The 21,271-nt window shown below is 39.3% G+C and overlaps 1 protein-coding gene across 1 annotated transcript in view; it reads right to left on the bottom strand.

Moving 5' to 3' along the window:
• Positions 1-12,034, bottom strand: part of LOC134818698 (uncharacterized) — a 38,617-nt gene extending 26,583 nt beyond the window's left edge. Inside the window, exons 1-20 of the mRNA XM_063828338.1 lie at positions 11,910-12,034; positions 11,538-11,727; positions 11,299-11,423; positions 11,027-11,131; positions 10,734-10,798; positions 10,391-10,579; positions 9,949-10,138; positions 9,620-9,753; positions 9,283-9,401; positions 8,982-9,079; positions 6,810-7,090; positions 6,085-6,227; positions 4,739-5,961; positions 4,464-4,603; positions 4,170-4,297; positions 3,623-3,817; positions 1,960-2,624; positions 1,530-1,669; positions 1,236-1,363; positions 728-922 (exon numbers count right to left, since the gene is read on the bottom strand). Coding sequence (XP_063684408.1) covers positions 728-922; positions 1,236-1,363; positions 1,530-1,669; positions 1,960-2,624; positions 3,623-3,817; positions 4,170-4,297; positions 4,464-4,603; positions 4,739-5,961; positions 6,085-6,227; positions 6,810-7,090; positions 8,982-9,079; positions 9,283-9,401; positions 9,620-9,753; positions 9,949-10,138; positions 10,391-10,579; positions 10,734-10,798; positions 11,027-11,131; positions 11,299-11,423; positions 11,538-11,727; positions 11,910-11,958 — 4,502 coding nt within the window. The 5' untranslated portion in view covers positions 11,959-12,034. The remainder of the gene's footprint in view (positions 1-727; positions 923-1,235; positions 1,364-1,529; positions 1,670-1,959; positions 2,625-3,622; positions 3,818-4,169; positions 4,298-4,463; positions 4,604-4,738; positions 5,962-6,084; positions 6,228-6,809; positions 7,091-8,981; positions 9,080-9,282; positions 9,402-9,619; positions 9,754-9,948; positions 10,139-10,390; positions 10,580-10,733; positions 10,799-11,026; positions 11,132-11,298; positions 11,424-11,537; positions 11,728-11,909) is intronic.
• Positions 12,035-21,271: the final 9,237 nt, after the last annotated feature.

The raw sequence follows: 21,271 nt of genomic DNA, 5'->3' as shown, positions 1-21,271 counted from the left end.
TCTTCCATTATTGAACATTTTAAATTAAAAATTGAATTATTTTACAACATGATTCGTATGTTTGGATTTACTTATTTGCTTCTAATCATTAATTCTATTGTTTTTCCTGTCTAAATTTCCTATTGAAGCATTATAAAACTGTCAAATTCTTAAGTCATTACCTATAGCAGATTGTGCCTTGTCATCTCAAGTAAATTGTGCGATTTGGAAACAACAAGAATTTCAATTTACAATTTACAAAACTACCACAAACCAATATGTTGCATGTACCACTCCTTTGAAAATACCACATAAATATCACTATGCAGAATATACCAATGTGGTATTACCACATTAATGAAAATACCAAATACCAATTATATAACATGAAATATACCACATTAATGAAAATGCCACATTTATGATAATGCCACAATATAACAATTTGTAGCTTATTCAACATTAATAATAATGCCACATTACATACCAATATATTGCATATTCAACAGTTATGATAGTTATTAATGCCATATATAATCAGCATATTAATGAATAAACGGTTCATTTTAAGAGAGGTACATTTACAAGAGATAGGTGACCAACAAACTACTCAGTAAGTCAGTACTCACCTTGATAAAAATTTATCAATGGCTCCATAAGATCACTTAACGTTACTTGCAAAAATGGGAGAAATTGTTTAAAAAGAGGTTGATAATATAAGTGGCATCCACCTTATATCTTATCTTACCTGTACTCGTAAATATTTCCCTGACTGCCCACATCCCACAGAGACACAGCAGGTTTAGCCAACTGAATCTCATCAGACTCGAATGTGGTTGTGTAAATGTAGTTGAGGCTGGGCTCATTATCACTGGACATGTACTCCACCTTGCCTCCACATGTCACAGCACGTGACACCAGTACATCTTGCTTCAATTCCGCCCTGAAGAGGCAAATTTATTAACATTGGGTTAACATTCCCGGGTCGTTTTAGAGGGAATATTTATTCTATCACAAAGTATCATGCGGTGTATTCAGGTCGTCTGATTTGAAAGATGGCAATATATAAATATTAGATGCCCAACTAAATTTGTTCAGTTTTCTCACTATTCTAACTCAGATAATACAATATGTACAACCTAAATCAACACAAAAACCAGTAAATTATAAACAAACTAACCTAACGATGTAAAACCAGTAAATTATAAACAAACTAACCTAATGATGTAAAACCAGTAAATTATTAACAAACTAACCTAACGATGGCAGCGAAGGTCTCTCCAACAGAGAGCCTTGCGAACCTAACAGAGACAGCGCCCTGCTTCAAACCAAGAGGAGGAGGCGTCATTATATTGAAACTCAGCACGTTCAACTCTTCACACACCTGTTTAAGTAACAGTTTGAGAACAGAAAATGTCCAGTGTGATTATAACGATTCGTTCAGACATTATAGTCGATTGTCTTAATTTAACTTTTAGCAAAAATGTCAAAGTCACATACGAGTCAAAGGTAATACCACAATGTTTATACAAAATATCTGAGAAACTTACAAGTTCCACAGTAATGTTATAAGCAGGGGCAGATGATTGGGCAGTGTGCCAAAGTTTGAGGTCGAACAGTGTTAGATCCTTTGCGTCACGTGACCTCTCCAACGATGGAATGATGCTGAATTCTGTCTTCAGATCAGGTCCTGAAGGCAGATTGTTATAGCAAATCTGCTTATTTATTTGTGATTATTTATAATTCTAATTTCATTATATCTCGAGAAAAGAATTGCGACATTTGCTATGAATAATATAAATTTACAACATCAATGATTACTCACCAGAGAGATTAAGATATTTAGTATCATCGAAACGTTCAAAATTAGGAGCACGATAAGTTTTAAGAAATTTAATATTAATACTTGGGAAAAATTTATTATTCAACATTGAAATTCATGACTTAACAGCACAGTAACTTACCAGATTGGATGTCCACCAAGGATAATAGGAGATTTGTGAGGGTGATTGAAGAGCGGGAGGGTTGAGTTCTTTGATGTGACATCTGGGTGAGAGTAGCGGAGATAAAGCAGAAGACAGTAAGCCAGGGTGTTGGTTTTTCCTAAAGGGTCGTAATGTGTGACTATTTTTTTCTGCTTGTTGATGTTTTGGAGTCCTGGTTGCTTGTTTTTACTCCTCCTTTCTGTGTAGGTAATCTTGTGGGAGTTACTGGTTGTTTGTATCGTGATGGAGTCGCTACTCATCTGATAAAGTTCATCTCCACCTCTTATAGCGAAAGTTTTGGTCATTAGATAAATGAGAGTGAAGAGCAGTTTGTTTCCTGTCTCTACACCGAAAGCTTTTCTCCATAGTAGCTTCTCATCCGATTCTGTGATGATGTCTGCTTTTTTCACTGTAGTATCCTCCTCAGATTGTTTTGTTTTACAGTATCCATCGAGAACATTACGGAAATGAGCAAACCGTTTCGTTGTGAAAAGGTCCAAATCTTCGTCCCAATCCCTCAATCTTCGGTTTAAAGCGGTAAAGACAGAATACATAGTCTTCATCTTCAAGTCAAATCCAACAGAAACAAGAAAGCACTCTAAAATGTAGTTGAGTCGTTCAACAGGAATTTGGTCAAAGTCATTGAAGTCACGAGCAAATCTGGATGACTGAAGCCAAGAATTAAATTTGTTTAGAGCCCAGTTGTTGACTCTAACTGTACTGTCCGGAACACGATTGGAAAGCAGTTCATCAATCTGAATGTCAAACCGATCTGTCATAGTGGAGCAATAGCTTGAACGTTAGCAGGAACAAGAGCTGGAAGGAGAGCAAGCAAAACAATACTATTTTTAGGGCACGGACAAGGGTAGCTGGCTAGTCGCCAACTTCTCACGCCACGCGTTGGAGAAATTCCAAGAATTAGCTGCTTTGGCAACGTTCCCAGGAATTTGCGTTTAAAAGAAGTGGACGGTTACGATGTTTCATATCACGTGGTGCGCTTTCGTGTCACGTGGTATAGACTCGGCGTATGCTATTGGTGGCACGTGGTACGCACGTGACGCGCCCACGTGATCGCGCGTCTAACTGTTCTACTATTATCGAGTTCTAATCAGCAGTATCATTGATTATTGTAAGTCGGAGAATTGAATGATAAACATCAGTTACGACTAAAAAGCGGGCCGGGTTTATACGAATTTGCGGGGCGGGATGATATCACCTTGAGATGTTTATCTAACAGCGGGCCGGGTTGAGTGATAATATGATCCCGCGTCGAAATCCCGGAGATATTTATATAATATGAAATATACCACATTAATGAAAATGCCACATTTATGATAATGCCACAATATAACAATTTGTAGCTTATTCAACATTAATAATAATGCCACATTACATACCAATATATTGCATATTCAACAGTTATGATAGTTATTAATGCCATATATAATCAGCATATTAATGAGTAAACGGTTCATTTTAAGAGAGGTACATTTACAAGAGATAGGTGACCAACAAACTACTCAGTAAGTCAGTACTCACCTTGATAAAAATTTATCAATGGCTCCATAAGATCACTTAACGTTACTTGCAAAAATGGGAGAAATTGTTTAAAAAGAGGTTGATAATATAAGTGGCATCCACCTTATATCTTATCTTACCTGTAATCGTAAATATTTCCCTGACTGCCCACATCCCACAGAGACACAGCAGGTTTAGCCAACTGAATCTCATCAGACTCGAATGTGGTTGTGTAAATGTAGTTGAGGCTGGGCTCATTATCACTGGACATGTACTCCACCTTGCCTCCACATGTCACAGCACGTGACACCAGTACATCTTGCTTCAATTCCGCCCTGAAGAGGCAAATTTATTAACATTGGGTTAACATTCCCGGGTCGTTTTAGAGGGAATTTTTATTCTATCACAAAGTATCATGCGGTGTATTCAGGTCGTCTGATTTGAAAGATGGCAATAATATAAATATTAGATGCCCAACTAAATTTGTTCAGTTTTCTCACTATTCTAACTCAGATAATACAATATGTACAACCTAAATCAACACAAAAACCAGTAAATTATAAACAAACTAACCTAACGATGTAAAACCAGTAAATTATAAACAAACTAACCTAATGATGTAAAACCAGTAAATTATAAACAAACTAACCTAACGCTGTAAAACCAGTAAATTATTAACAAACTAACCTAACGATGGCAGTGAAGGTCTCTCCAACAGAGAGCCTTGCGAACCTAACAGAGACAGCGCCCTGCTTCAAACCAAGAGGAGGAGGCGTCATTATATTGAAACTCAGCACGTTCAACTCTTCACACACCTGTTTAAGTAACAGTTTGAGAACAGAAAATGTCCAGTGTGATTATAACGATTCGTTCAGACATTATAGTCGATTGTCTTAATTTAACTTTTAGCAAAAATTTCAAAGTCACATACGAGTCAAAGGTAATACCACAATGTTTATACAAAATATCTGAGAAACTTACAAGTTCCACAGTAATGTTATAAGCAGGGGCAGATGATTGGGCAGTGTGCCAAAGTTTGAGGTCGAACAGTGTTAGATCCTTTGCGTCACGTGACCTCTCCAACGATGGAATGATGCTGAATTCTGTCTTCAGATCAGGTCCTGAAGGCAGATTGTTATAGCAAATCTGCTTATTTATTTGTGATTATTTATAATTCTAATTTCATTATATCTCGAGAAAAGAATTGCGACATTTGCTATGAATAATATAAATTTACAACATCAATGATTACTCACCAGAGAGATTAAGATATTTAGTATCATCGAAACGTTCAAAATTAGGAGCCAGTCCAAAGTCTACAGTGTAAGTCAGAGGAAATTTAGTATTCTGACATTGTAACATTGAGAAAAGCGACCTAAACGTAACTCTCTGAGTCAACAGATCTCCTTTATCCGTGAAGGAATTAGCCCTGTTGTCAGTCTGCAGCCAGATCTCCAACAGCCGGTTACTGGTTTGATGATTGGGAATGGTTGTTAGGAAAACATCGTCCCCTACCACCGGACTCGGCACTTCAACAACCTCAAATAACTTATCACCGTTACACTCGGGCAGTTGTAATCTGATGACAAAGTCTGTTAGCATCTCCGATGTGATCACCTCTATCCCAAAAACGAACTCTTCGCCAATAGTGATCTTCCCGGCAACTTTGTTCTCAATGAATGAGGTGAACGTAGGCTGGTCTATCTTAGTTTCGGGTAGAGAGAATGAGCCTGAGTAGACCTTTCCATTTTCACGAGCAGAAAAGTATTGATAACTCCAAGAGGCAGTTGTATCGGTGGATAGTGTTACCCCTTCAGCCGTTCCAGAAACATTGAACGTTGTGTCTGAGTCCAGTTGAGGCACAAGAAGAGTGAATCCGTCGTTATTTTGGGTGATTCTACTGTCACTGGTGGTAAATTTCACGAAATCATTGAAAACCCTGACTGACAGGCCGTATACAGGGATGGGCTTGTCAAATTGAAGAGATATTTTGTAGGTGAACTCTGTTTTGCATTGAACAGTCGGTGTAGAAGCTGTGATAGTGATATCAACATCTGCATCTGCTATCTCGATAGAAGGGTTGGTGGTTTCTTCCATGATCAAGTCAGAATCACACATCTTGAAAGACGATCTCAGTACAAATGTATGAATCCTCCCTGGGTTTTCAACCTCAGAATCAAAGACAACTTCCAAATTTTCGACTTTTTGGTTGGGTGAATCGAAGTGAATTCTGACCTTCTGACCTTCTGTTTTAACAGATATTGGCAATTGGGAAGATGTCACAACAGACTGAAATATTATCTCAGTGCTGGGGAGGGTAATTGTGGCGTTGTATTCACAGATGTCAGCATCCCTTACGGGGATTATCTTCAGGGAGAAGGGGTGTTTTACAGCGGCACAGGACGGCAGGAACTCGGTACCAATGTCACTTGAGTGGATCTTCAAGCCAATGCTTTCCTTCGATGATACCAAACCATACCTGGCAATATTGAACGGTTATGAAATGGCGTTTAAACATTATTTGCCAGCAATTCCGTACAGAAAATCTCCTTGAAAATACTATTATAAGCTAGGTAAAAGAAAGATTCGAATATGAAATTACGTTTGACAGAAAGAGGCTGGACAACTTTGATAGGAGTAAGTGACAAGAAGTTTCATCTTGTTTTGAAGCATGTCATCTGAGGTGGGTGTAGCTGATATCTGTATTTTTAGAACCTCTCCAACTCCCAGGTGATCTTCTGATATCTGTGAGGGAAATACAAATAAAATCTGTTTCTGATAAGTTGATCCAGAATGAATTTAATCTTATGAGCTTGTTGGATAGCATTTTGTGAGGGTATAGATATTTCTGAATAATTGCAACTACCTTTAGTAGTCTCACACTAGGGCTCACACAATATGTACTCACACGTGTACTCACACGTGTACTCACACGTGTACTCACACGTGGGCTCACAAGTGTACTCACACGAGGGCTCACACGTGTACTCACACGTGTACTCACATGTGTGCTCACACGTGTACTCACACGTGTACTCACACGTGTACTCACACGTGGGCTCACACGTGGGCTCATACGTGGGCTCACACGTGTATTCACACGTGTACTCACATGTGTGCTCACACGTGGCCTCACACGTGGCCTCACACGTGGGCTCACACGTGTACTCACACGTGTACTCACACGTGGGCTCACACGTGGGCTCACACGTGTACTCACACGTGGGCTCACACGTGGGCTCACACGTGTACTCACACGTGTAATCACACGAGGGCTCACACGTGTACTCACACGTGTACTCACACGAGGGCCCACCAATAACTCACCTGAACCTTCCTTCCAGAAAGCTGAGAAACAGACAAACTCTGCTCCTCACAGTTCAAAATCCCCGGAACAGACAACTCCACATTGAGCAGTATCTGATGGGCGTCAGCTACTGAGCCAGGCAGGTGTGTGACAGTAAGGAGGTAGGACACAGCCTCACCCAGGGTCACGTACTCTGCTTCACTTGAGGTTATCTCCACTTGTAGTGCCGGGTGCTGTACTACCATCTGTTTTTCTAGTTTTTCTAGTGATTTCGTCTTGCTGTCTGTTTTGTACGTTAGACCTGGAAGATGAGGTTATCTGTTAGTTGTGGCTGTGTTGAATACAGGGTGGCCCAAAAGTGACTACCCACACGCAACCTTTTAATAACTCACGTAATTCGTCTTCAAATTGCACCAAAATTTCAGAGATTATAGATATGGGTCAAACTTAGATTTCCTGAAAGTTTCGTAAGCCACGCCCAATTACAGTGGGCGTGGCGTGACACTCCCTCTTTTTCACTATTGTCTTCATAAAATGAGAACGCTTTAAGCTAAGAACTCCAATTTTTTTGCACACATTTTGCTTGATAATTTAAAACCCTTCCCAAAGTTTCAAGTTCAATGTTCAAAATTTGGCTGAGTTATGACCATTTCAAAATTCATCGGAAACGTGATCCGAGCACTCAGTCAGTGATCTCTGCACTTGGTTAATGGCCTGTTTGGCTCACATGCACCGCTTGATTGGTTGCAGGGCTTGTTAGCCCTGCTAGTCACAGGTTCGTTCCTTACAATCGATAAAAAGGAATGAACTATCCATTGAATTATCGAAAATGGTTCACTATCCTCCCTATACTGCGGAACAACGATTGTTTGTCTACCTGAACAAAGAGAATGGGGAGTTCTGTCCTCAGCTTAAACGACAATTTCAAATGAAATTCAACCGACCATCCCCTTGCCGGAAAAGCTGCTTTGATATGCATCACAAGATCAAGTTCACTTTTTCTGCGAACGATCGGCGAAGAGTCGGCAGAAGACGAACTGCGAGGACTGAAGAAAACATCACCATGGTTGTTTGTGACGTGATGGATACACCTAAAATTGGCACCCGAAAACGAGCTCCTGCCTTAGACCTCAGCAGAACATCCCTTCAACGAATCCTAAAGCAAGATCTTTCTAACCGGGCCTATCGGATCACAAAGAAACACCAACTTTTAGACCGTGATTCCTGATTTTTCTGAAAAGGTCACGATCTGGTGCGCTATCAGTTCTCGTGGAATCCTAGGACCTTACTTTTACGAAGAATTTGGTGTTTTCCTGTCTAGCAAAGTCATTATCGGTATCCAATCAATCATGATCAGGTCGTCATCTCCTCAGTATGTTTGGTAAAGCCTAATGAACCTCATTAATACAGCTAACGCCTTACTCTTGATCAGATTGGGTGAGGAGATCACTGATTGAGTGCAGAGATCACTGACTGAGTGCTCGGATCACATTTCCGATGAATTTTGAAATGGTCATAACTCAGCCAAATTTTGAACAAAGAACTTGAAACTTTGGGAAAGGTTTTAAATTATCAAGCCAAATGTGTGCAAAAAATTTGGAGTTCTTAGCTTAAAGCGTTCTCATTTTATGAAGACAATAGTGAAAAAGAGGGAGTGTCACGCCACGCCCACTGTAATTGGGCGTGGCTTACGAAACTTTCAGGAAATCTAAGTTTGACCCATATCTATAATCTCTGAAATTTTTGTGCAATTTGGAGACGAATTACGTGAGTTATTAAGAGGTTGCGTGTGGGTAGTCACTTGTGGGCCACCCTGTATAATCTATCTTGGATTTATAGTTTCGAGCAATTGTAGGTAATAACGTCTGCTGTTGATGCATTTGAACTTTGAGGGCAAATCAAGATACCTTAGTGGCATGAAAAATATACTAAATTTGTTTACAAAAAACAGGAAATGAACATGAAGTGAACATAAAATGAACAGGAAATGAACATGAAATGGACAGGAAATGAAAGGGAAATGAACAGGAAATGAAAGGGAAATGAACAGGAAATGAACAGGAAATGAAAGGGAAATAAACATGAAATGAACAGTAAATGAACAGTAAATGAACATGAAATGAACAGGACATGAACAGGAAATGAACAGGAAATGAACAGGAAATGAACAGGAAATGAACAGTGGTTATTACCGGCAATCATCAAGATGCTATTCCGAGTTTGTAACGAAGGTTTAACACGTGCAGTGATAGTGTACAAAACTCTTGTTTCTTCTTCTAATACCCCTTCACTGCAGAGTAATTTTACATTTACGTACGTGATCCATTTTATTAAAAAAATTTCTTAACAACTTTCTCATGAATGATCTCATCGATGATGAGCAAGTAAGATCGGGGGCCTAGTTGATCATGTTATAGTAAATTAATGGCAAATCGTTAAATGCAGTTAAATTTTGTTATTGAAGGACAAAAAGTATATTCTTGCTTTTCTTACCCCTCTATGATAACCATATTATCCGTGATTGTTTTACTCCCTTCGATAGCTTTGTTGTCTTCTGTCACACTGATAAACGTCAACGAGGAACTCACTCCGAAAACAGCAGAAAACTCGACCTAGAATTTTATTGCAGTTGGTGAATGGTGATTTAACTCGACATAGCAACTAGCATGCAATATCTATCTAGGTTTGGGTTTCAAGCACAGTTCAACTGTATGAAACGTGATTTTAGTTTACCGAACAAAAATAACATTTAAGAAAGAAGAGGAGCAAGGCATTCAACCTGCAAAAGCATCATGTTAGTGTTACCCCTGATAATTGATAAACTGCTTACCTTATAGTTAACCAGAAGAGGTGGAAGCTCCACTGACAGGGTGACATTGAAGGGGACCCCAACCAAACTAGCTTCAGGGTAATCTACCAGTGTTAGCACTGGGTACTTTAGCTTCACTGGTACGATCAGATTACCTGAAGGTTTTGGGAGTAGACACATGTCTTACACAAACTTATTCATTTAAAGTTATTTCATAATTTGTTGTTGAAACTAAAGAAAGTATTATTCCGGGTAATTATACATTAATCCGTTATACATTAAGCCAATGTACATAGTTTTTGATATCTTTTTTTAACTCAGACAAACTCCATTTAAATATGATGATTTACTCTGAACAGTATCCAGCTGTCTGCCGTTATTCTGAATGGGAGCACTGTAGGACACCACACTCATGTCCATGTTGAGTTTATCTGGAGGAAGGGTGTTGTGGAGATACACCCCAAACCTGCCCACTATCACGTGACCTGGTTTTAACTCGTCTGCCTGGAAGTGTATCAGTTCCACTCCGTCTTGTTCCACCTGGGAGGGGTTGGGTTAGCTGGAAGTGTATCAGTTCCACTCCGTCTTGTTCCACCTGGGAGGGGTTCGGTTAGCTGGACGAGCTGGAAATGATACTTATTATCGTGATACGAAAAATTGTTTACAGTAAAATTGGGCAAGGCAAATCTCGAAATCAAGGTTGTAATGTGAAAAAATGATTTTCTAAATGGTGAAAAGCGAAAGCTATAAAATTGTTGGTTTGAAGTTCAATTTAAATCATGTAATAGTTACCACAACGATGCTGACACTGTTGGGGTTGGTAGTTGCAGTTCGGAAGTTAGGAGAAGCATCCCTAACACTGCAGGTTATAGAGATGTTGTAGACTGGTGTGGCTGATGTCACTGGTAGTTTGACGCTGAAGATTATAGCTGGCTCGTCTTTGCTCTGGTACAACATTCTCGAATCTTCAGGTTCAAATGTCTGGAGACAGGTTTTAAATAAAAGCAATGTATAAACTGAAAAGGGGACCACTCATAACTCATAAGACATAAGGCAATAGTACTAGCAGGAGCTTATCATAAGTACTAATCAAAGTAAATTAAATGCAAGTCTATAGGAGAGTAATTCTTATTACCTGGATACGAGGAAGTTCGGGTTTCACAACTTGCAGAGATTCCTTCACGAAATTGAACTGATTATCTGAAATAAGACGACATTAAACAAGCTGAAACAAGGAAGTTATATCATTGGTTGAAGTTGACTATCATGGTTGAAGTTGACTATTTAATATTTTGAACAATTCTATTTTATATTCATTTATTGCTGATTGCTGTACTCTGTAAAATTTGAAAAGTATTTAGTAAAAAAATAGGTCTGACGTATTCCATTAAAAATACAAAAACTAAACGGTAAGTTAAAATCTCTCACCAAGCTGCTCCTTGATTTGCAGAGTGAGAACATTGAAGTTTTGTATGGTGTACATATTCCTCACTCTGAGATCTAACGAAACTATTATCTCGGAGTCAGTGCTTCCTGAAATAACAGTTGAAAGATTCAATTCTTTTCATATCAATACATATTATATACAGATCCATTCCACAATCTGCCACAATCAATCGGTCGACTATTCTGTTATATTAATATGGTAAATCAGTCTCTTGGACAAATCTGAGGATTATGTAAATTTATATAAATCAAACCTGCTGGCACATCGACATTTCCAAAGTTGATGGACAGAACACCATCAATGATATTGATGAAGTTATTTGATTCAACTGTGTCACCAGCAGTGATAGACTTACTAACTACATTTGATCCAATATACCTGAAAATCAATATAATTTCTGTTAAGATTGTGTGTATTCTTCAATAAAAATCCTGTTGCTCAATATCTATAACTTTAATCACGATAATAAAACTTGTAAGAACAGAATCTTACCTAACTATGCAATTCTCGAGGTTGAGCATAGGTTGGTTTATCTGTGAGTTGGTAAAGTAGGGTGGAACCACTTCAATTATCAAAGGACAGCTGACACAATTATCAGGCTTCACAGTTATAACCATAGGGAAGGATAGTCCAATTCCAACATGATTACCGTAAGGTAAGAAAACAGAAACCTCTGACAAAACTGAAATGTTTTATTATTACAATATGACGAAACAGTTCACAATTCAAAAATGCGAATGAAGATGATAAATATAATAAGGAAAATATTTGTTTCATATTTCCCAATATGAATAAATAGCATCATTCTCCCTTTATTTTAAATGAATGAATGCTAATATATTCAGTTACTATGTGCAGTATTACCTGTGCAAATCCATGTAGCAATGACAAGAAGGACTTGTGTGTTGATCATTATCTTCACTCTTTCTTAACTGTAAATTACAATCCACTGATGAGGTCTGTTCACCTGACCCATGAACATTTGCCCTATAAGGAAACTAAGAGTATCATTGGCAGGCTCAAGTAAATTGAATTTGAAAGTCCTGACAGTTGTTCTTTGGATGCACAGCCAAGATGGACTAGAAACAACAAAAGACTGCATCTATCATAACAAGCAAAACAAGAAGACAAGAAATTTTAAATGTGTGCCAATTTTACAAACGAATCTCCTCAGGAATAATGTAACAAATGTGGATAAATCGATGAGTTGGCCTGGTTAATGAATATCACTCCACAATGATTCTGTTAAGGTTGACTGGGTACAGGAGTTTTTGGACTAAGGTATACGGCATGTTCCACCATGGTAAACCATGATTGAACGCTAGATTGTTCTTTTTGTTCATTGTTGCTTTGAATGAGTAAACATGTAAATTAAATACAATCCTGGCAACTCTTCCCGCATCACAAACTTTCTGAATGCTTCATTTGTTAACCTTTCAGTAAATTCTTGTATAGTTATAACCTACCAATGAGCACACATTCAGAATTATGGCAGATAGGCAGATAGGCAGATAATCTGAGAGGACCTTTTTTTTCTACGGCATAAGAAAAGTTTTAGGGGGAAACATTGATCTGCGAGGAAATTTAAAAATTTCTGGATGTGGCCCAATGAGTTGCTCCCAGCTTTCATTACATCGTTGAATAAACTATTGAAAGGGTATCGTCCCATCAATGAAGATCGTTACAAAATTACTTCATATTACTTTATATTACTTTATCTTTTGCACTAAATATGGTGCTATAACAATACAATTTTGTTTAAAAAAACATATATATGCCCATATTATATATGACTAGAAAACCCGTGGTCACAGCGAGGAACCTAATAGTATTCTTTGGCAGTCAGTTTTAATCGTGTCAAAAAGTATTCATCCCCACCGAAGATACAGCTGATTAAAATGTTGCTCGCACTACACACAACGTAAGTAAAACAAAATTTAAATTTTATTGCCATTACAATGAATAATGATATCATAAGGGCTCGTTCACATATCACGTAAGCAGCCGAGGGGGGAAGGGGGGGTTTACAAATGCTTACGGTTGATTACGGGGGGGGGGGGGGGGGGGTTCGGTCGTTGATTACGTAATCAAAATTTTATTTTTTTCCCTCTAGAATAATAACAATTTGACGATATTTTAATTCAAATTCCACTCAATTTCACTCTGATAATGATAAAATTTAGAAGTTGATCGAATATCCGGCTATAATAGTAAGTAGTTTAGAAGGTGCTTGGCCGGATATCATAACAATGATTTCGGCTCATCATTTTTTTTTTTGAACATTTAAAATATAATTTGGAACATTACAGTAACGTTATTCAAATCTCAAACAGAAAAAAGTATATTTCAAAGCTTTGTGTTTTGATCATATGATTATGGGTGTATAGTGATTTTGATTGCATAAATTTGATTGGGCAGTGATGGTGAGTGAGAAGATGATGGGAGTGCCAGCCAGTAACTCTGTCAAATGAACAGCCCACTGAGGAGTGGGTGAGCGCAAGCGCGAAAACGGCAGAGAGGGTGGCATAAAACGGAATACACGGCCACAGAAAAGACACACAAACTAAACCGTGCGCGGTAAGTTAGCCAGTGTCTGAAAGCTAGTGTTGCCCGGTAGGAGGCATCCAAAAGAGGTGCCGTGGTGAACTGAGGAGGAAAAGTTCGAATGCAATGCGAAGCAACTCAAACTGATGATGAAGAGGTAGACTGAACGGGAAGTAAAGAAAAAGGAAAAGGAAGGATCCAGCTGAGGTCTGGCTCATGTCAGGAAGTGATGAAAAGCTCACAGACAAAATCATCCGTGGCTGTCTACCCCGTACGTAGGCAGTGTCCGAGATTTCAGGCATCAGGATACACTGAAACAGTGCAGAGCTGATTACGACCAGGGTCCTCACGGATACCCCGCCTCGGAGGTCGAGCCAATGCCCTGCTTTCGATACTTATGTCTACTGGTGGAACCTTCATATTTTCTCTACTAGCAGTCACTGTAACCCTATCACTCGGAAGGCCCCACAGCTCCTACATGGACGCACAGCCGGGAGCCCATGTAGGGATAAAAGTAAACGCAAGCCTTCCATCACATCCATCACAGATTCAAAGCTGGGAGGAAAAAAGGGGGGAGAGGAAAAAAGAAGAAAGAATACAAAAATAGAAAACTGAGAAAGGAAACTAATTATCTGCTTTCAGACTGTCTTTGAAGTTGAGGGTTAGTCTGTAGATCTTGTTAATGGTGCTGGTTGAGAGTTTGATCAAACTTACGTCCTCATCACTGGGAGTATCCTTGCAATCAGACTGCGACATGAACGTGGAGGCAAGATTGAAGCTACCATTACCAACATCATGATAGCATGATCAGGGTAGCATGAAACGTAGAGAAAAGTGTTTTCTAGGAAAAAAGTCAAGGGGGGGGGGGGGGGGGGGGGGGTCAGGCCATGATTACGTAATATTGCTGTCAGGAGGGGGGGGGGGGGGTTGGGTCTTGATTACGGTTGATTACGGAAGGGGGGGAGGGGGGTAAAAATTGTAAAATATTGATTACGTAATATGTGAACGACCCCTAATAAATATAAGTAGACATCCGATAATAAACTTGTTAGGTCCAGTACAACCCAAGACATGTCGGAGCTTTACTAGCACCCGATTTACCACTTTTGGAGCAAAAACTCAAACCTAAAACCGGCCGAGCACAAACATATGTTATCGCCATGATTGGGTGGATTGATTCCCAAAATATTTATCAGCACGCAGCACCACTAATAATATGATTGATTGAAATAAATTTTCGTGCGCATACAGAATGAATGGTTAATAATTTAATATATATGTAGACCAAGCTCTGTGCACGGGATGCTTCCTGGAAGAATCCAGTTCTTTTAGCGGGGCACCCTACCTAAAGCCAAATTGAGATATAATAATCATATTCCTAGGGAAATAATCAGAAATCGAATACCAATCAAATAATATGATATATAGGAGTAGTAACCATATTTACTATGCAAAATGCCCCAACCTCATGGTGTAAATTTATATAAAATTCAAATTCCATATCATCATTAATATAAACCTTAATAGTCAATATAATAGCCCAAGCAAAATTAAATAACTTCTTATATACCTTACTGTCTTACTACCAATTAATTAAACATTTGAAATCTGTTAACCAGAGAATAAATTTCTAAACCTAATGCAAGTGAAATAATTTAGATGCAATAATGAATGCCTAATGTGAGTATCATCTGTCAATATCCTTGTAAAACAGTCTGTACAAGAGATATGAGTAACTAATATGAAGTTCATTATCGAATTTTAGACAGGCCATGGATTGTTTAACACATATAAGGGGTCGTTCACATATTACGTAATCAGCCGAGGGGGGGGGGGGTTCAAATGCTTACGGTTGATTTCGGGGGGGGGGGGGGGGGGGGGGGGGTTTGGTCGTTGATAAAAATTTTAATTTTTACCGATTTTCGAAATACCAATTGGAAATTTTCGTTAATAATAATTATGTAATCAAAATTTTCGTTTTTTAAACCAATTTTCGTTTAGTAAGTGTATCTCTACATCAAAATTTAACTCAAAAATGGGGGGGGGGGGGGGGGGGGTGTCTAATCTTTTTTTTGGGTGTCTAATCTTGATTACGTAATATAGGAGGGGGGTTGGGTCTTGATTACGGGGGGGGGGGGGTCAAACCTTGATTACGTAATATAGGGGGGGGGGGGGGGCGGTTCATACATAATATCAACAAAACTGATAAAAATGCCGTTCGCCAATCTTTGCACGTGCGTGTAATAACCCTCGTTACCATGGTTATTTTGCAACCTTTTGCTTTTTAGCTAATTTGCACGTGGGTGGTCGTACGTACAAAGATTGTACTAAGGGAATTCTCTGAATTATAAGTAAGATATACATTGCATTGTAAAACTAATTGTTTCGCTATCGTATTATTAAGTTATTTTGTGGCCTATTTAATTTGAGTTGTTGTGTTGGGTCACGAAATCCTCTCCGAACCTCCACGTGGTGTGGCCTGGTTGGCACTAACGGGTGGTGTGCTCTCTTGTTGAGTACAAAGGTTGGGACTTGCCAACTCAAAGTTCCCATAGGAACCAGGAAGTCAACACTAACAGCTACCAAGCACCAGGAAATTTCTCTTTCAGATATCAGGTTACAAGATAGTACACACACAAACGACGATACGTTAGACACAGATACATAGCTCTAAGAGCTATTAAATCACCAGGAAATTCTCTTTCAGCTTTCAGGTCCCATCGAAGTCACCCACCACAGAGATAGGGATTCCAATACGCTCATCCTGACTACAAGGACACACTGATAATGAGTAGTCTTGGCACTTCTCCCTCCAGTAACCACTTTTCAGGTCTTTCCAGTTAAGACAGCTAATGCGTTAGGGCTGACACACGCTAGACACAGGCTCGTGATAAGACAGTGTTAGGGATGTCAACTCTGACTACGAGGACACACTGATAGCGAGAATTCCTGGCACTTCTTCCTCCAGTAACCACTTTTCAGGGGACCGGGTTAGCTTTGCCACACTATTCATTGAAGTGTGACTGGACGCTCTACAATCATCTAGTAGCCAGCAGTGTTTGACTGACACCCCTACTGCAACTGGTTCTATTCAGTTCTACAGCGGAAGTTCTCAACACTCGAAAACAGTTCATCTCGGACATCCTGCAGAGATGCTTTTTCACAGCCTGCCCCATTACACGGGGAACCCTTAGATCTACAGTACCCTGGTGGACAGCATAGCTCACTAAAGCATAGTGGACCTCTTTAGTTCTGAGACGCAAAGCTAACCGGACCAGGAATAAACATCAATGCAATGCTTAGGGGATGCAAATAGGACATACAACGTTTAACGATTTACTCTAATTTTTGATTCATTTTTTAGCTCGACGATACATGGTATCATTTCAGGACAGATATTCCTTCTTCAGGTTCATTGAGGAAATCGTACCCGCTATTTGCGTTATACAATGGCAAGTATCTGGACTAATGATAACTTAGGATCTCAGATTCCCAGGCTGCTTTTAAAGCGCTTAACAGCACCAGTTTTTACTCCAGGTTCGTTTTGAACATCTCAGACCAACTCAACTCACTAGGTATTCTCATCGAGTAGAACTTCGTTCCAGGACATTAAGGAGTATACGGTAAAGCTCTAGCGGACGAATTCGCAAGGGACGATCAATCCAACAACATCCCCATAGGACCTGAACCCTTCCTCCCAATTAGGCCACACTCAGTGACAAAGGAACATTCCACTTGAGATGTTCCTCCACAAATATAAATACAGGAACTAAAATTTTTCTGGAACTCACATCAGATGGCTTACATGGCCCTTTCAGGATAGGTCACAGCCCACTAGTTTATTTTCAGAACGTGGCAAACAACGTCAACTTCGAGACGCAAGATTGTGAACACTTTTCAGGAGAAGCAGAAACATCCCAGCACCTCCTCTGCAAGTGCATCCAGATCATGACGTTCAGAATGAGGATAATTGGTAAACTCTACCTTAAAAACAGTAAACTACAATCATATCTTCAAATTTGTGGAACAGTCGACAAGACTGGATAGGGAAAAACCCTTTTGGGTAACCTCCTAGGATTCTTCACTAGGAACTTTCGCTAAATAGTACAGTCAAATCCGTCCTTATTTGAGCCTTTGTCGGACAAAATTCGCAACAAAGCGATTTTAACGGGATATGGTCGGGACAGGTCCCAGGAATCATTCCAGAAAAGTCCCAAAAAATCTGACTTGAGCAAAATCCACAATTACCACTTTTTTACCACCTTTTTACCACTTTGGTTTTCCGCAAATAAGTCACGTTCTGAATATCTTAGAAGATTCTAGTTTAAAGCAGTGTGTTTAGGAAACAAAGGAGAACAACTTTTTCTTCAACAACTTTTTCAAAAATAAATTATTTAATTAATTAATTAAATAATTAATAAATTTTCAAATATTTAAAAAATATATTTTCATAAAAAATGTTCACAATTAAATTCCACGTATATTGAACTAATTCTTATAAAAAATTTGAAAATTTTCACTTTCAATATTTTGGACTTGTAAAATTTGTAAAGAATAACTAAACCACTATTTACCACTTTTTACCACATTGGATCTCCGCTAATAAAACGACTTCTGAATGTCGTAGAAGGTTCTAGATTGAACCGATGTGTTCAAAATATAAAAGAGAACAACTTTTATTCGCCAACCTTTGGATTAGATAATTAATCGATTAATTAATTAGATGATAAGTAAATTTTTAAAAATTTCAAAAATATAATTTTTACCAAAAATCTTTGCCGTGACGTAAAACGTAAAATGAATTTACTTGAATAATAGAACAAACACCGTCACATAGATTAGATAACAGATAAAAAGAGATGCAGATAAATGGAATAAACGGTAAAATATCCAAATTTGTACGATACTATTAATATTATATTATAGATAATAACTATTTACACATCATCTCTCGACTTAGTGTTGTGCTTTTAAACTAGATTGTTAAACTGGTTCGTTTGGAAGCGTAAGCTTCAATATTTAATTTAAGGAATGAATCCTGGCATCACCAACCAGCGATGGAAAGTGAAAGCCCTCCAAGAGTCTATCAGCTCCAACCCGATCCACACTCCTTTCTTCACCTTGACGGAAACCCACCTCAAGTCGTATCACTTAGATGCGGAGGTTCACATCCCAGGTTATACCGGCTACCGAGCGGAGCGTACCAGTCGAGCTTGTGGCGGAGCCGCTACCTATCTCCACAACTCCATCACAGCAGAAGAAACAAAGTCCTTCTCAAACTCCTACTGTGAACTTGTCGCCATCTACAGTAAAGAAGCTAACATCGTGATAGCGGGCATTTACCGGCCCCCTTCAGCTCCTTTTGACAAGTTTGATGAATGCCTCTCTACCCTCCAACAGTTCATCAAGACAGAGTTATCAGATCATGACATTGTGAGCTGCACTCTCCTCAATCCTGAACTCCTCCTCCCCTCGCAGACTCCGGAACGGCCAGTCTTCACCCCCTCCTGCCTCCTTGATGACATTAACTTCAACTCAGCAGACTGGGATGCCATTAATGCAGAACTGGTAGAAGTAGACTGGGCTTCTATCACTGACCCAAGCAACGATCAGGATACAGCTTGGACATTGTTTGAAGACAAGGTAGCGTTCATATGCTCTAAGCACGCTCCCTCGCACAGCAGAAACATCCAAGTGTCATCACAATCCTCCATTCCCAAGCCCAGAAGAGAACTTATTCGTAAGATGTAGCGACCATGATGCTCCTGTACAAGTCCTACGTACGATCTCATCTGGAATACTGCTGTCCTCTGTGGTCTCCTCACATGCAGTGCGAAATTATTAAACTCGAAGCAGTTCAACGATCCTTCACTGCTAAAATCCAGGGTCTTGGAAATCTTAACTACTGGGAACGCCTCCGTCGCCTGTCTATGTACTCCCTTCAAAGGCGTCGTGAGAGATACACTATCATCCTAGTTTGGAAGATCTATAACAATCTTACTCCAAACAGTATGAACATCAACTTCCGCGAGACCTCACGATACGGAACTACGTGTATACGACCACTAGGGTCCTCCAAGTACACTAGTGTCAATAACCTGAGGTCAACTCCTTTGCCTCTAGAGCCTCTGCAGTCTGCACTGTACAACGTGGTCCCTCCTAGCATCAAGTCCCTCCTAACCTTGACCGCTTTCAAACCTGCTCTTGATGCTTTCCTCAATGAATTCCCTGACACTCCACCATTCAACACCTGGGTACACTGGACAGAACAAGAACTCAATGCTGGAGTGGGCCGGTGGCACGTGCCTCTGACGCGCTACTACTTGGCGGTGGATATGCAAGACATTCTTGGCCTGGTAGCACTCTAGCTCGGAACCCAACCCAAGTAAGTAAGTAATAATAAAGGGCCTTTAGTAGGAGTGCATACGCTAGGGTATTGTTTCTCCGTAGCTTTCAAACCTGCTCTTGATGCTTTCCTCAATGAATTCCCTGACACTCCACCATTCAACACCTGGGTACACTGGACAGAACAAGAACTCAATGCTGGAGTGGGCCGGTGGCACGTGCCTCTGACGCGCTACTACTTGGCGGTGGATATGCAAGACATTCTTGGCCTGGTAGCACTCTAGCTCGGAACCCAACCCAAGTAAGTAAGTAATAATAAAGGGCCTTAAGTAGGAGTGCATACGCTAGGGTATTGTTTCTCCGTAGCTTAGTGCACTAGATTCCCACTATAGGGATCGTGCACAAAGCCCAATTACGGTATCGTAGCACCCTGTCGCATGATTAGCGATTAGGTAATCATTGATTACCCAATCAATTTCGCTAACGAGATAAACGAATTGCTTGATGACTTCGTCATTTTCAGTCTGTTTCGCGCCAATATCTTTTCAGAATTCAGATCATATTCCGAATGTAATGGCCTATTGCAATGTGCAGTTAACAGCATGTTCGCAAACACGATTATGTTGATTACAAGACTCATGTGTATTAACTCACGGCACCCCCACTCCCCCCTAAACTTGGAGGATATTTTGATTTCTAAATGGTATTTAACGACCACGTTCATTCAAAACATCAGTTGCAACTGTTTAAAGTCAGGTTGTGGCAATGCTTGTTCATGCAGAAAAGCAGGAATACATTGTGGATCAACCTGCCTCAAATGTCAGGACAATTGCACCAATGTGCCAGCTGAGGACTCATAAGTATCTAGTATATATTGGTTATATAAAGTGCTGCTTCGATTTCCCAATCAATTTAATGAAAAATTGTTAATTATTCGTGTTATGCAATTTTAAAATATTTTGATCGAAAATAATTTTTATAATTTTCGAATATTTGTTAAATAATTGATTAACTGATTAATTAATTATCTAATCCAAAGGTTGGCGAATAGAAGTTGTTCTCTCTTATGTTATTGACACATCGGTTCAATCTACAACCTTCTACGACATTCAGAAGTCGTTTTATTAGCGGAGATCCAATGTGGTAAAAAGTGGTTATTCTTTAACTATAATCAAGTTAATCCTGTTTTCAAGAATGCGCGGCTTTGGCGGCCAGTTATTGACTTGTACATAAAATTGAATTTTAAATAGAAATGTGAATGTATTAAAATTTAAAACTTTCAAAACGGAGGCTTATAAATATTATTATATTATGATTGTAAAATAAAGGATAAAATT

The sequence above is a fragment of the Bolinopsis microptera genome, chromosome 7 (genome assembly GCF_026151205.1).
Source record: "Bolinopsis microptera isolate Bmic1 chromosome 7, MBARI_Bmic_1.0, whole genome shotgun sequence".
Lineage (NCBI taxonomy): Eukaryota > Metazoa > Ctenophora > Tentaculata > Lobata > Bolinopsidae > Bolinopsis > Bolinopsis microptera.
This window is presented reverse-complemented; position numbering and strand designations above follow the sequence as displayed.